The sequence below is a fragment of the Podarcis vaucheri genome (assembly GCF_965113315.1).
Source record: "Podarcis vaucheri genome assembly, chromosome: 11".
Lineage (NCBI taxonomy): Eukaryota > Metazoa > Chordata > Lepidosauria > Squamata > Lacertidae > Podarcis > Podarcis vaucheri.
In genome coordinates, this window is record NC_138749.1 from 4,339,863 (window position 1) to 4,355,996 (window position 16,134).

A 16,134-nucleotide genomic window follows, 5' to 3' on the forward strand; every position below is an offset into this window, starting at 1 on the left:
ACTCTGGTTAAATGTACAGAAACAGTGCTTTCTGTTCTCTTACGTCTTCCAAGGTCCAACTAAATATTGTGTCAAAATGATTGGAAATTGCAAGTGAATTTCTTTCCGTGTTATATACAAGCATCTTAGCTGTTGCCTGTGTATGTATGAGGCTGACTTGCAAAGAGTCAAGCCATTGCCTGTTCTGGCCAATTCTGTGTTCTCTAACTGGCAGTGGCTGTTCAGAGCCAAAGGGAAAAAGCTATTTCTCAGCACCAGTTCCCTGAGATGCTTCTTAGGCGGAGCTGCCAAGGACTGAACATGGGATCTTGTACGCCCAAAACATGTGTTCTGCAACTGGGGTGTGATCCTGCGTGAGAGAGAAAATCAGCCATCTTCTGTCTGCATCTGTCCTTGCTGAGTCTGTATTCCTCTGTTTCTGCCTTTTAGCTTTCTGAACAACTGTTGCTATTCAGCCTAGGTGGACAACCTGCAGTCAGCCAAGCCCCAGGGCAGCAAGGAAAATATCACTATATCCATGTTGCTAAACAGAACAGGGACTGTGAATTTAAGGTATATCAGGAGAGCTGGGGAGGGGCCTTTATCTTCGCTCCCAGGACTTACGATGTATCCAAGATTGGTGCCTCCATGCTGCAGCACAGAGGTGGCAATCTTCGGGTCATTGCGAATGTTGGGAGGGAAGCGCCCCCCACTCCTGCATGGGAAATGAGGCCAGGGATATGGAGTGGGAGAACATACTGCCCTCAGGGCCAGCCCAGATGCCCCTACTAACCAGAAGCATTCTTACAAGAGGGTACCATTGTGTTGGTTCCTCCCCTGCCCAAGAACGTTGCATTATTCTCTTCTGGTTCCAGAATACTCCAGCTCAGAAGTCCAGATTCAGGCCTGCTCGCTCTCCTTGATCTTTTGGCGACTTTTGATACTGTTGACCAGGGGTCAGGAAACTTTTTGAGCAGGGGGCTGATCCACTGTCCTTCAGACCTTGTGGGGGGCCGGACTATATGGGGGGGGGAATGAACAAATTCCTCTGCCCCACAAATAACCCAGAGATGCATTTTAAATAAAAGGACACATTCTACTCATGTAAAAACTCCAGGCAGGCCCCACAAATCACCCAGAGATGCATTTTAAATAAAAGGACACATTCTGCTCATGTAAAAACACGCTGATTCCTGGACTGTCTGTGGGCCGGATTTAGAAGGTGATTGGGCTGGATCCGGCCCCCGGGCCTTAGTTTGCCTACCCATGCTGTTGACAATTCTGGAGCATTTCAGGGAAGTGGGTGTTGGGGGGCATTGTGTTTCAGTGGCTCCACTGCTACTTCCAGAAAATAGTTATGTGGGGCTATTATTTGGCACAATAGGAGTTCATTCATTCATTCTATTTGGATGTTGCTTTTACACACACACACACACACACACACACACACAGAGAGAGAGAGAGAGAGAGAGAGAGAGGGGATGCTCAAAGCAGCTTACAACAAAGAAACAGGGATGGATTTCAAACAAACACCACAAAAACAATTCTATAATAACATAGCAAAACAATCACAAATAAAATAACATACAAAAAACACATGTTCCCATACTAGAACTATAACAGCAAATATAACAAGGGAGCTTCTCAGTTTCACCCTCATCCTCAAACACCCTTCCTGTGATGTTGCTCACATCCTGAGATACTCTGTGGGGTTCCACAGGATTCCATCTTGTTCCCCATGGTATTTGACATCTATATGAAGCCCTGGAGATGCACCAGGAAGTTTGGAGTGTAGTGTCATCAATATGTTTAGCACCACTCTTTCCTCTGGGTGATCCTAGGGAGTTATTGGGAATTCACGACTGCGTGTCTTATGCGATGCTGTCCCTAGATATTAATGAGCAAAGTCACACCATCATAGAATTGCAGAGTCGGAAGGGATCCGAGGGTCATCTAGTCCAACCCCCTGCAATGCAAGAACCTCAACTAAAGCATCCATGACAGGTGGCTAGTCCTGTGAGTGGATGCAGGTACTCAAGATTGATGACACGATTGTGCCCCTGTTGGCAAATAGAGGCAATAGAGAGTGATTTTGAGTAAGGTTGAGTTAATGTAAAGGCAAACACTTTTGTAAGGAACATTAAGGAAAGGGAGGTGGCTTTGGCAGTGTCAAGCAAAACCATGAGAAATGGTGACCAGAGTTTGGTACAGCCATTCCAGGAATTCAAGAGTTTTCTTTGGAAACCTGGGCACAGTTAAAAAAAGAAGAAGGCTTGAACAACCATTTTGCTTTCATGCAAAAGTGAATAGGTTGCAGTGACTAATTTGAATTTTCCTTCAGTAATTGGGTTTGGAAGCAGTCTCTGCAATCTTGTGATTCTCTACTGCCCTCTGTGTTTTTGGTGGTGGTTTAAATATGTTATTTGCAACAACACCTTGGCAAACAAATTCAGGTTGCTAAAGGAGCAATGGCATGTAAATCTCCCTTCGGTAGTTCATGAAATTTCCATCTTGTTTGTGGAAATAAATCATATCGGCAATTTTGACCGATGTAAGGAGCTTAGTGTTTTTCATTGCTTTTAAAATCAATTTTAGCAACTACTGTGCAGGTGGTATGGGTGGAGATGGAAGGATTAGTTTTCCAAACAACTCATTCAGCTGATTAGGAGGCTTCATCTTTAAGTTCCTGTGGCCTTATTGATGCCAGATGGGAGCAGAAAACATTTGAATTTGATATCCTGGCTGTGCCAGCTGAAAGCTGGGAATCTTCCCTTTGTTTGGAGTGCTGGTGCCTTTTTTCTTTAAGGCAGGTAACCTCCGCGTGGCTCATTTGTATGCACCGTGTGCCATCCCAGCTCACTTCAAAGTGTAATCAAGTCATGAACTAATTATGATACCATATTCCCAAAGAATGTAAATTTAATTTCCTTTCAAACACAATGGGAATGTATTAGCCATTCCTTTATATGAAAGCTATACTGTTCAACAATAGAATGACAACACTTCAAACAGAAGTGAGTGGCTTAACTTCTGCAGGCGTGGTGACCTTTTCCCTTCTCTTTTCACACTTGCACCTTGGTTTAATTGACTGGCTAACTGCTTGCTAGCATTAAGCTATTCAAATCTCCAGTTCCTAGCTTCTCGCTGGACAGAAATGGGATACATTTCTGCCTTGCGCCTCTCCTTTTATGTTTCTGCAGCCCGCTTTGCTGAACACCCCAATTCTCCAGAGGACATTGACTTTCCTGGAGTTCACAGCTTGAGCAGAACCTTTTCTTTATTAAAGAAGGGCCTTGTGGGAAGTTTCCTAGCAGGTCCTTCGCTTGCTTGAGCTAAATAGTCCACATAAGCTCCGCAGTATTAGAACACGAGAAGTAAAGTTGTTCATAAAACATTTTATTACTTTCTGTCTTTGCCGCACCTTCAGATTTTAGCTAATAAACTCCGCAGGGAAGTTGCTTGGCTTTACCCTTTTCCTCAGCTATAATTCAGGCAGGCACCCCCGTGGTCATTGTTTCTGGGCTTCCGAAAGTGCACACAGCATGTGCCAGGTGGTATGCGATGTTTGGGACTGTCTAGTCTAGGGAAGCGATCGGAGCTTCTCGGAGCTCGTGCATCATTTAAACCCAGGTTTGCTCTCTGTTTATGTATTTCGCGACAGCTTGCATGAAATCTCCCACAAATTTGGAAAAAGTAAAACTCTTAATAATGTATATTGTTGCTTCGAGGATGTGTTTTGTCATTATTGGACAAGTGAATTCTTGGAGTACTGAGCCTAGACCGTTGAGAAGAGAAAAACCTTTTGCGTTTGGCAGAAGCTATCACGGTGCATCAGATATTTTGGTGGGTTTGGACTTGGGAGAACCTGGTTTAAATCCTTCTCTGTCCAGAAGTGTGTTGAGCATCATGTTCCATAGCCATTGGCACTAAGAAGACAACTGCAAGGAGACTAGCCAAATTTACACGGATCTCCTGAGCATCCCTAAGGTTGAAATTATGGGTAATCTGACAAGCCCCCTCCCTGTCTCCCACAATCAGACCTTCCAAGCTAGGTCAGCTTCTCTTGCTATGAGCAACAAAAGCTTCTGGCTGTTTATTTCCACTGACTCTCCCAGCTGAAGCATGCTTAGTTACTCATATTGAGTTGGAGAATATACCCTCTAGTGAACTAGACATTTATTCCAGAGTTACGAAAGCTGCCATGATACAATGCTTTGGAAACATATGACATCACTCTGTGTTACACCCCCCCTCCCCAAAGTAATGCAGTTATGTTTCTGTATTGCTATCTCTGTCTTGGTTACCCTACTACACTTATCCCAGGCCATCTGCAAACTCTGCCTGATCTTTGATCATGGTTGCAATAATGCTGCCATCTCATTTCTTTGCCGCTCGTCACTCAAGTTAAAACTCCTTATAACTGTTGGAATGTTTCTAAGCCTTCTGTGATATCACAACTACTCAATCTATGGCTAGGAAGATCTCACAAGTTAACTTCCTGCGTTTCACTTCTGCTTTTTTAAAAATAAAATATTTATTAAAGGTTTTAAACAATATAACACCATAGACATACACAACCCCAAAACAATAGAAAACACTATCACCAAAATGAAAAATGAAAAAATACAAACAGAAAAAAAGAAAGGACAACCGACAAAAAATCATATGAAAAATATAAAACATAGTTAAACTTCATAAACCAAATGTCCATAACCCTCTTTTCTGACTCCCTCACATCTCCCTTTTCTGTGTTCTCATTTAGAAAATCATGTTCAGCAATACTTCACCTTCTCTCAAAACTTGTTTTAGATTGTACGTTTCAACTATTATGTCTCCAGTTTTGCCCTTTATTATCAAATACTTAAATTTTTAAGTTTGACATAATATTATTCAAGTTTCACCTTTGTTCTTATAGTTCAGTTATTTTCATGCTCCTTTCCGCTAAGTCACTAATGCCATGTTATCTTTATATCCTGCATCATTCTAGCATTCATACAATTTACAATACTTTTGCAAATAGTCCTTAAATTTCTTCCAGTCCTCTTCCACTGTCTCCTCTCCCAGGTCTTGGATTCTGCCAGTCATTTCTGCCAGTTCCATGTAGTCTATCAGTTGCATCTGCCATTCTTCCAGGGTGGGCAAATCTTGTGTCTTCCAATATTTTGTGATGAGTATCCTTGCTGCTGTTACTGCATACATAAAGAAAGTTCTAGCCTTCTTTAACATCATTTGGCCAACGATACCCAAAAGAAAGGCCTCTGGTTTCTTAAGAAAGGTATATTTAAATACCTTTTTCAATTCATTATAGATCATTTCCCAGAAAGCCTTAATCTTGGGGCACGTCCACCAAAGGTGAAAGAATGTTCCCTCAGTTTCTTTACATTTCCAACACTTATTGTCTGGCAAATGGTATATTTTTGCAAGCTTGACTGGGGTCATGTACCACCTGTATATCATTTTCTTAATGTTTTCTTTCAGGGCATTACATGCCGTAAATTTCACACCAGTGGTCCAAAACCGTTCCCAGTCAGCAAACATAATATTATAACCAATGTCTTGCGCCCATTTTATCATTGCTGATTTAACTGTTTCATCGTTTCACTTCTGCTTTTGTCAGGTTGCTTTATTTGCGTGATTTTGGGACGTAATGGAAATTCTGCTTTGCCCTTGGAAACTATACAGTAAGTTTTCTAGGGGAAGCAAAGAAGAACAATACTGAACAGAGTAAAATCTGTTGCATTTCTTTAAAAAAACTAAAAAAAAACCATGGAAAATGCTGGAAGTGCAAGGTCTAATGAAATAATTCCTGCAGAAGGCCTTCTCTGCTGTATAGGATGCTTTTTTTAATTTCTCTGGTGCAATATGGAGGTGCAAAAAACAAAGCAGCAGTCAGTCCTGTTGGTTTTTCTTGTCCTAGTGGGAAGGACCCCCTAACTAAGTAACAATGAACTCAAGGAACACAGTTGTTCCTTGGGCATGTGGGAGGTGCTCAAAAGCTGAGCAGGTAGAACGAACAGCAAGAGTTTGATAATGATGAGATTGGCTGCTTCTTATATTTTGCCACGCAACTCAGATTTAAATGAATTTTCCTGCCATTTGTCTTCAAATGCAGACATTTAACTCTTGGGCTGTATAAACGAACAGGCTTTTTCAAGAGTAAAATTCATGCCCTGCGTCCAGGCTAATATGTTCACCTACTATAAACATTACTACCAATGGTTACAGCTGGCATAAAAATTCCTTTTATATACATCATCACTGGCAAAGACTCGGGAGACCACCACAAATCATTTCAGACTTTTTTTGTGTTGTGTGTGCAGCGACAAAACACACTGAACTATAAAACTGCCTGAGCTCCACGTCTATTGGCTCAGAAATGCAATTAGCTTTTTTAAAACCTTGCTTGTGCCATCCTTTTGTTTCAAGCCAAGCAAAGGCGTTTGGAAGGGCTCACTTTTTCAGACTGATTTCAAGGAGGTTCCCAGGTGTGCCCACTTGGATCAAATGGAAAACCCTTTTGGGGTTTCCTTGCCACATTTTTTGGAGGAAATAAGCCAGGAAGAGGAAACGTCCACAACAGAGGTGGGAAGTTTCTTTCAGCCACATTCTGGGGGCCACATTTTGAGCCTGGGGTCCAGCAGTGTTGGTGGGAGCAATGCATAAAATAGATGAGGCCACCCACCCATCAACACACTCCTGTGCTCACCTCTTCCACCACCCCACAACACTTAAAGGTAAAGGGACCCCTGACCATTAGGTCCAGTTGTGGCCGACTGTGGGGCTGCGGCGCTCATCTTGCTTTATTGGCCACGGGAGCCGCTGTACAGCTTCCAGGTCATGTGGCCAGCATGACTAAACCGCTTCTGGCGAACTAGAGCAGCGCACGGAAACACCGTTTATCTTCCCGCCGGAGTGGTACCTATTTATCTACTTGTACTTCGTGCTTTCGAACTGCTAGGTTGGCAGGAGCAGGGACCGAGCAACGGGAGCTCACCCCGTTGCGGGGATTCGAACTGCCCACCTTCTAATCAGTAAGTCCTAGGTTCTGTGGTTTAACCCACAGTGCCACCCACAACACTTAGGCTTGGATGAAAGCACTGAGACAGCTTGAAGATTATGCTAGCCCGTTTCCCCCCAGCTAGAGACCTACACAAAGATTGCTCCCTGCACAGCAACTGGACTTGAAAATAAACCTGCCAAAGTCGACAGGGCTTTTCCCAACCTGTCTTGTTGTGGTGGTGTTGATTAATGTTGCAGGGCAGGAGAAGGGAAAAGTTAACTCTCCCTGCATGAGTTTGACCCCCCCCCCCCCGGCCACTAAAGTAAGCTTCCATTGGCACCAATAGATGTTCTTTTTTTTTTTTTAGGAGCCTAATTTTTATGGAAGACAAGAAGGGGATACTGGCCATATCTGTGTCTCTCCCCCCGTCTCCCTAGGCTACAAGAAGTATGGGATTTTCCCATCCGTTCCTTGCATTGTCAGACCACACAAGGGGAAGCAAGTGTGCACTTGGGAAGGTGATGAGGGCGACACCCCAAATCTAGGTAGCCATAGGTTTTTGCCACTTCCTAGCAAGCTTCTCTGCCCTTTTTGAGCATCCAGAAAGAAGCCCCCCAACTGCAGTTGAGCGGCTCCCTTCTTCTGTAGTTGCCTGCTTTGCTGGATTTCTGTGTGTATGAAAGCACTGTTTGGTTCGGTGCATAGACACAAACTAGAGGTTGCCAACCCAGGCAGCTGCAGAATAAGGGAACCACGTGCCTGCTGTTTTGACAAGCTTCTCTGGCTGTGGGTATTGGACAGCCCAGGCTTGTCTTGTCGTATATCTTGTGATAAGTAGGGGCAGGAACCCAGAAGAGGTTACTTCTTGATCTCTGATTTATTCGCTTGCCTCCTGAAAACTTGGTTGAGCCAACTCTTAGCCATTTTAGGGTTGACAACAAAGCACAATAAGCTCCTAACCGATGTAGTTCTTTTTGTTGATGCTTGGCTTCCATCAGTGCTATTTTTCTAGAAAAAGAGGGGCCAGGATTCACTATGAACACCTCCCTCTTTCTCTTAGAATGGCAATGGCGCCCACCTAAGAGGTGCCAGAACTCAGTTCCAGCTGAAAAAAAGCCCTGGCTTTCATGACTGTTTCAGTATTCGTTTATGGGGCCTTAGCTTTGACGTTAACACCAGTGCTTTTATTGGGGATTGTTATGTATTTTAATGTGAACTTTGGGGTGCGATGGGGGTGTTGTGAGTAACCTTGAGCTCCTTTGGAAACTGAATAGCATGTGTGTGTCCTATTTAAAATAACAAATAGTTGATACTATGGGTAACTTCGGCCACCATTTCCAACAGTACACACACACACACACTACTTGGATTGTAGGAAAAAGTTAAAGGAAGTCCGTGCTGTTTGCGGGCTAGAAAGGGTGTGTGTGTGGGTGTTTGCTCCCTTACCAGTGGCATCTTGTTAAAGCCTTTATTTGGAGGACTCTGGACAGCGAGCCCTCGCCCTGTCTGTATGCATAATTAAAAGCAGAGAGGCGGGGAGGGGAAAGGGGGGGGACGCTAAGGAAATGGTTTACCATGTTAAATGAGCAAGGGACGGAATCGCACAGTGACAGGTGAAGAGCCGATTCATCTCCTCCTGGAATTTCAATGCTGCAAGCAAGGCAGGGCGCTTTTGCTAATATCCTTGCAAATGCCACAGTTTGCTGCGTCTCTAGATCACTGTCCAAAACTTGTCGTCGGTCTCTGAAAGGCCTGCCAGGCTGCGCCTGCCTATGAGCCATGGGGAGTTTGCGAAAGGCTTTGCGTTTGGGATTGTAGTCAGGCAAATTGATGACCATGCCGGCCGCTGTTGAATAAATCATCCACACTTACCTCGTTTGCATCTCTGAGCTCATTCTGCCTGTTTTTATCACCACCGTCTCTGTCTCCGTCTCCGGTCTCCCTTGCTTTCTTTTGTTGAATTATGATGTCCCACCCATCCTGCACTTTGCATCCACTTTCTGCGAACCAGAGAGCAGCCAAGATGGTGGCAGAAATGTCTGAACAGTTTGTTGCCATTTATACCCCCACTGTTCAATCACTTTTTCATGATAAGTTACAATAAAATTAAGGAGGGGTCAGCATGCCTTAGAATAAAAACAGCAGATTTGTAGAAGCATTGTAAGAATGTAAGACCTGAGTCAGGATAGAACAAATCAGCATGGATTAGAAGCCTGGGAGACTAAAAAGGCCTTTGCCTGGCATTGGAATAACAATAAATTAGGCACCCGGTGCGTTTGTTTGGGCAGAACATTCCAAAGTCAGGGTGCCAGCACCAAAAAGGTTCTGCTAAGTATTAACCTGCTGGACCAATGGCAGAGACACCTGTAAAAGAGCTCCAGATGACAAGTGGTCCTTCACCTACCCTGGTCTTGAGCCGTGGAGGGCTTTAGCGGTCAGAACCAGCACTTTGAATTAGGCCCGGAAAGAAACTGGGAGCCAGTGTAGTTTACAAAGTGTGAATATAATATGATCTTATATATTGGATGGGAGTATGTATAGTTGAGGGAGTGCTGTCAGTAGTCGGAATTTCAGCACATTTCCCTGGTGGAATTGTTTGCTTTGCACATGTGGCAGGCCAAAAAAGAGTTATTCTGGGAGGATTGGCACCCTGGCCAATTGCCTGGTCAGTATCCCATGAAACATCGAGTGCCACTGTGTAGGTGCCAACTTGCCTTTTAGCGTTTCGTTATGGTGATGTTTGTTCACAAGGAGCGAGAACTACTCCCCCCCCCCCGCCCCCGGTCCTGCAGGAATTGGGTGCAAACCTAACAGTAGCAAAACATTTCCTGCTGGTCCCCTGCTATAACAGCAGGCACCTCTGAACACAAATAGCCTAGGATTGCCCATGACTCACATCTTGGTTTTTTTGCACAAAACAATGTGTTGATGTTGATTGAAGAATTGGCTTTCTGCTTTGCTAGCACAACTGTCCTTAAAAACGGGCTTGCTGTCTACTCTGTTGTTAATTGCTATTACTTTACTTCCTGTTTTTAATTTCATCGTTTTTTAAAAAAGGTAACATTGGAGCCTGGTTTTCTGGGATAAAAGCCAGTGGGGAGAACTGCCCATTCACCATTCACATTTGTAGAAACATATTGTTAAAGGTTCCGATAATTTCATTTAAAGTTAATTTAATTGCTTCACAAGAACAATTGTCTAGTTTTGTTTCTGTAATCAGGATGCTGATGATTACATCATCTTGTTTTTTGTTTAAAGGGAATGCTTAAAAGATTGTTCATTATTCGACCAGGCAAACACCCAACGTTGTGTGTTGGAGGCATGGAAAGATTGGGCACCAGAAACTAGGGGCTTGTGGGAGAATGAGCATGTTGTGCAAAGCCCTGTAGAGGGAGGATTTGTATAAATTAAGGCAATCTCTACATGGCCCAAATTGCAAGGCAAAACTCAATAATATTTGGCCCATGTGGCCGGGTTCTTGCATTTAGTCAGGAATCTAGATGAAAGGAGATGAATATTTTGTTTATGTAGTTATAACTTATTCTCTCTAGACATTCTGAAAGAGTCCATCTTCTTGCTGTATGGCTCATGTATTTTGCTCTGATTTCTTACCTGGACAGCTAAATCAGATTTGCACAGAATAATGTGTTTGACTTCATTTCTCCCTCCCCCCTTCCCACTCCCTCATCCATGAGAAATGTTTTTGTCCTTAACTTGCTATCTCACCTCTGCAGCAGCAATACAGAGAGTGCCAGGAACTTTTGAGCCTTTATCAGAAGTATCTCTCGGAGCAGCAAGAAAAGCTCACACACTCTCTTTCGGAGCTTGAGGCTGCCAAGCAGAAGGAGCAGCAGGTAAGTGCCTCATCCCTTCCAACAGCATTGTTTCCTTTTGGATGGTTGCTATTCGTCATCCCATTGAAATGGCACCTGCAGCCGTGGGGCTCCAACAGCAAAAGTTGGAGCATTTAAACCTGCTGTGCTTGCCTAAAGATGGCGAGTCCTCCAGGCACCCTTCCCTTCCCTTCCCTTCCCTTCTCGTGGGGCCTAGAGATGAGAAACCCCTGTTGAAAGGCATCTCTGGATCAGCGTCACAGTGAAATCATTGATCATAGCTTGATGTGTGCTTTGCTATCCAACACACAAAGTACGTTTCGTTTTTCCTCCCTGCCTTCTTCCTGGAACCAAGCCCAATAAGAGAGCATATCATATAAAACAATGGAAAAAACATTAAAAAAACTCATCAGTAGATTAAAACAGAAGATGAAAGAGCCATAATCCAGCAACTATAAAACAGCAGCCCAACTATTGAAGGGTGTGGTGAGGACAGGGAGGGACCACCTTCCAGAAAGGCCACTGACCAGGGTAACATATCCCATCTCCTCCAGAAATGCCACATAGAACAGAGGAGGCGCTGGTGACCGTCAGGCAGAAAGAGAGAGAAAGAAAGAAAGAAAGAAAGAAAGAAAGAAAATCTGGCTTTTCCTATTGAACTAGGACCTATGGACTGCTCCCCACCCACCGTGGCGTAGAACTTCTGCCAAGTCCAAGGGCCGTCAGCCTTTCTGGGCCAGTGGGGCACATTTGCAGCCCTAGCTCCTGAAGGCAGATGGCAGCCCCTGCAGGGGGCAGGGTACTGAACCAGCAAAAAGTACTGGAGCTGGTTATAAGCTCTGGACTTGAGCAGTTTAAGTCCAGTTACAAACTTAAGAGCACAGCAATGAAGGAGGGAGGAATCCCCTTCTCCCGGGAATGAACCTACCCAGATATTCCCTCTAAGCCTCCTGACAGATAGTCTCCATCAGTTTGATTGTCACACCCTCCTTGAAAGACCTGACTGGACTGTTTGCCCTTCTGATACTCTGTTGGCTGTCCTTCTCCTCTCCTCAAAAGGCAGCTGGGCTTCAGGGCTCTCTTTCGTTGTCCTTCTCCTTCTCACCACTGCAGTGAATGGGAAGGACCTTTTCTACAAGAACCAGCATCCCTTCATCCCAGCTCTCTATCTGTTGGATGCTTGCTGCCCTACCCGCTTTTTAAGATAAAGCAGCTGCCGCGGGAAAGCCTAGTACGTCCTCTATGTGAGCTGTAGTCTGGAGCCAGCAGGAGCCCCCAACACCTCTTGGGAGTTTGGGGAGCACCATTCTCAAGACTAGTGTGGAGGTGGAACCAGCCAGGGGCCAGTTACACCTGCCATTAAACATGGGACAGACTTTGCATGGTGCCTAAAAGATAGTAAAAAACACACATGTCAGGTGAAGAAGAGTTTGGATTTGATATCCCACCTTCCACTCCCTTTAAGGAGTCTCAAAGCGGCTAACATTCTCCTTTCCCTTCCTCCCCCACAACAAACACTCTGTGAGGTGAGTGGGGCTGAGAGACTTCAGAGAAGCGTGACTGGCCCAAGGTCACCCAGCAGCTGCATGTGGAGGAGCGGAGACGCGAACCCGGTTCCCCAGATTACGAGACTACCGCTCTTAACCACTACACCACACTGGCTCTCATGCCTACATCCAGAAAGGAAGTTCTGCAATTTGGGTGTCACTTCAGACAAGGGTCTTAGTCTTTGTTCTCCAACAGCTTTATGGAGGCATACAGAGGAGATTTACTGTGATGTGAACATCATATAAAAATATACTTTTAAATGTCCCCCCCCCCACTTTGGGAGAAGAATGGCATAAGGTGAGTTTAGTCAAAAGTGCATGGTCTTACTCTCGCAGTAGGTGTTTCCCTGAATAAAACAAGTCATTTTGCTAAAGCTTTTGGAGCACTGACTGTACCCAAGTCAGAATTTCAATTTCAAAAGGCTCTGTGGCGCTTCAGAGTCTCGTGCAAGAGTTTTCTCTGTTGTTTCAGAAGAACAGTAATCTTAGGACCTCAGGGGCATGCATGTGTGAATCAACCCATGTTCTTTGCAGCAGCCCGAAGACTGCAAGTGCTGTGCTACCTTGGGGATGTTTGTCTCACTGGTATTGCTTTATGACCTGCTTTATGACCTGATTTCATTGGATCCATGAATGAGTGGACAGGTGGCCTTTTAACACTGAAGAATACAGCTGTGATCTTCTGCAATACTTTGGCGAATAGCAGACTTAGAAAAGGTAGAGGCTGCTATCAGTCCTTGTTCACTCCCTCTTCCTAGATTTGCGACACTGCCCAATTCCTTCCTTCCTTCCGCTTTCTCCCAACTTCAAAATGCAGTGGATAATCTCAGTTCTAAGAGAGAATAAACGAACACAGAGTGCACTAGGTTTGTGTGGCATATGAACTCAGGAAGCGGCCTTATTCCTCTAGCTCAGTATTATCTACAGTGATATATCTCTGCAGTTTCTGGATATGATTCTTCTTTGTAACTTGACCAGAATTGTCTGCTTTCCCATCCTGTTCTTGGTGCTGCTATTTCCCCTAAAACTTTCTTTTCTGTGACTACATACTACTCTGGTCTGCCAGGGAGACAAGGCTTGTGGCCAGCTGGGTCTTCATGGCGCAGATTCATCTAGTAGCTCAGTATCATGTTGCCATCCTTGATGGATCCATTAATGTCAAATTCTTCTTTTAAAGCCATCTGAGCGATGACGAAAACAGTGCCTGATATTGTTAGAGGCACTGACATTGAGAAAAAAACTTTTCAGGAACCCTGCATCCCGTCCAAACTGTGAATCCAGCGAGCTCTTGGTTCAGCTCTGCTGGGTCGTCTCTGGGATGTGGAAGAACCTTTTCTCGGAGGGTGGAGTCCCAGCGGCCCTCGGCTGACAGCCTGGCGTTCCATTCTGAGCATCAGTCTTGGCAAGAGCCCCACAAACTTACTGGGGAAAATGGTGCCGTGATGATTTAAGACAGAGCCCTCGTGGAGTCAATAATCAGTAGCTGGAACGTGGCGCTTCCTTTTTTGTGTGTGAGATAAAGTTAATTCCATTTGAAAAGATACTTAAGGTGACATGAATTGAATTATTCAAACCGGCTTTCTCAGCATTAACTCTAGGTTAATATCTCATGATGCCTCTGGTTTCATTATAGGAGTTTTAAGTACATAACTTTTTATAATAAATTCAATACTGAGGAGCTGGGCTGAAATTGGTTTACTTTCTAGCGAGCCATAAAAAAGCAGCATTAATTGTAAAGTGAATATTGAAGTGGTCACTGAAGTTGACTCAGACAGATGCAGAGATAGCCCTTGTGATGAGATATGTGGAGCAATAAGTTTCTGCCCTGACATTAATAGAAAATACCATCTATATTAAAATGTAGTTAAATCGCTTTCATCAAGAAAGATTTTAGACAGTCTCTCAGCTACTCCCAAATGCACTTTCTTTGCTGCTTTTCATGAAGCTTTACTTGGATGTAAAGAAAATTGCCCTTGTTCTAGGTAATCAGCTCTGACCTAATTATACAGTCCTTGCTTCGCTGCCATCTCAAACAGTGGAAAGAATCCAATTTATTTTGGCGAGAAATTGTGGAAATGCTTTGCAACTTAGAGGACCTGTGCTCCATTGCTCCATTGCCGAATGAACCTCTGCACGGGGGCTGTTTTGAACCTCTCCCGTGGCAGGAAGGGCAAAATTATTTGCCAGGCCACCCCTTTTTCATATTAATCCGTTTGTTTGTCAGCACAGCTGGCGGCACTTTGGTTTCTTACTTTTAATGTTCACTACATCTGCAAATCCCTTGTCTTTTGGGTTTGTTGGCAATTGTTCGTGGCTGAACTGGAAATAGGAAAAGCTAGTAGAGCGGTTCTGCACTCTCCAAAATGTAGTAGGTTTGTTTTTGAATCATGGACTAGTACTCTTGAAGGATGCAGGAGTTGGCTAGAGGCTTGGGAGGAGCCTTTCTCCATGGGACTCTATAAGGGTGCAAAGGCCAGAGCTTGAAGAGAACAAGCTGCCCCAGGAACATAGGAGGCTGTCTTTTGCTGAGTTAGACCACTGACCCTTCTAGCTCAATATTGTCTGGAACAGGCATGGCCAAACTTGGCCCTTCAGCTGTTTTGGGACTACAACTCCCATCATCCCTAGCTAACAGGACCAGTGGTCAGGGATGACCTAACCTGGGGAGAAAACAGCAAAGACCTGATGAAGAGAGCACAGCAGAGGTTATATTTTCTCAGAATCCTCCGGAAAAACAATCTCTCAAAGGACCTGTTGATGGCATTTTACCATTGTACTGTGGAGACTGTATTAACTTCTGGTCTGTGTGTGTGGTTTGGGAGCTGCACGGCCAGGGAAAAAACAATGCTGTCCAGGGTTGTAAAGACTGCGGAGAGAATAATTGGGTGCACTCTTCCCACTTTAGATCAAATCTATGCTGTCAGGTGCCATAAGAAAGCTGCAGAGATAGCACAGGATGGTATGTACCCCGGAAATGATCTCTTTCAGCTTCTGCCTTCTGGAAGAAGGTATAGGGTTTTAAAGACTAGGACTAGCCGCCTGAGAAACAGTTTCTACGCAAATACAATTCTGGTTCTAAACACAGCATAAGGAGTCTCTATAGTATATTGTATTTTAAAATGGGGTTTCAGAGTTTTTAGGGATTTTTGAATGTTTTAAGTAGATTTTCAATTTCATTGTTTTGTATGGGACAATGACAATAAAGATATCGTATATTGTATGATGGGAATTGTAGTCCCAAAGCATCAGGAGGGCTGAGTTTGGGGGTGCCTGATCTGGAAGGTTTCAGGAAGGGAGTCTGTCCCATCCCTATCTGAAGGTACCAAGGATTGGATCTGGATCTGGACCTTCTGTACTCAAAGCAGATGGTCTGATTTTTGGCATAGACGCTGGCACAGACGCTGACATAGAGCTTTGCCCTGGGGGTGCTTGGAGTTTTATGTTTTGGATTCAACTCTGAAGAGCCTGGCCATTTTTGGACGGTGAAAACTGCTTCATCTATGTTTTATTTTTCGGTTTTGTTTCCTCTTTGTTTTCGCCTGTAATTGTTGATATTTTGTTGAAATTTAAAGGAGGGACTTAAGGGGAGGGGAAAGTAGCAGAGGGAGGGTAAAGAAATTGGGTGGGGGAATTTTGGGAATGGCGGGGAAGGATGGGAAGGATGGGAAGAAGGGGGGAGGGACGCCGGGGGAGAGGAAATGGTCCCGCCAGGAAGAAATCAAAGACCTAGACAATTTGTGGGCGAGAATAAAGGAGGAATTTAAACAGAATACAT

The 16,134-nt window shown here is 44.3% G+C and overlaps 1 protein-coding gene across 8 annotated transcripts in view; it reads left to right on the top strand.

The window, feature by feature from the left end:
* Positions 1 to 16,134, top strand: part of KIAA1328 — a 234,468-nt gene that overhangs the window by 91,579 nt on the left and 126,755 nt on the right. For 6 of the 8 annotated variants that reach the window (XM_082241971.1, XM_082241972.1, XM_082241973.1 and 3 more), the window contains one exon: positions 10,706 to 10,833. In XM_082241971.1, the coding sequence (XP_082098097.1) occupies positions 10,706 to 10,833 (128 nt within the window). The remainder of the gene's footprint in view (positions 1 to 10,705; positions 10,834 to 16,134) is intronic. The other 2 variants (XM_082241977.1, XM_082241978.1) reach the window with 1 other exon arrangement.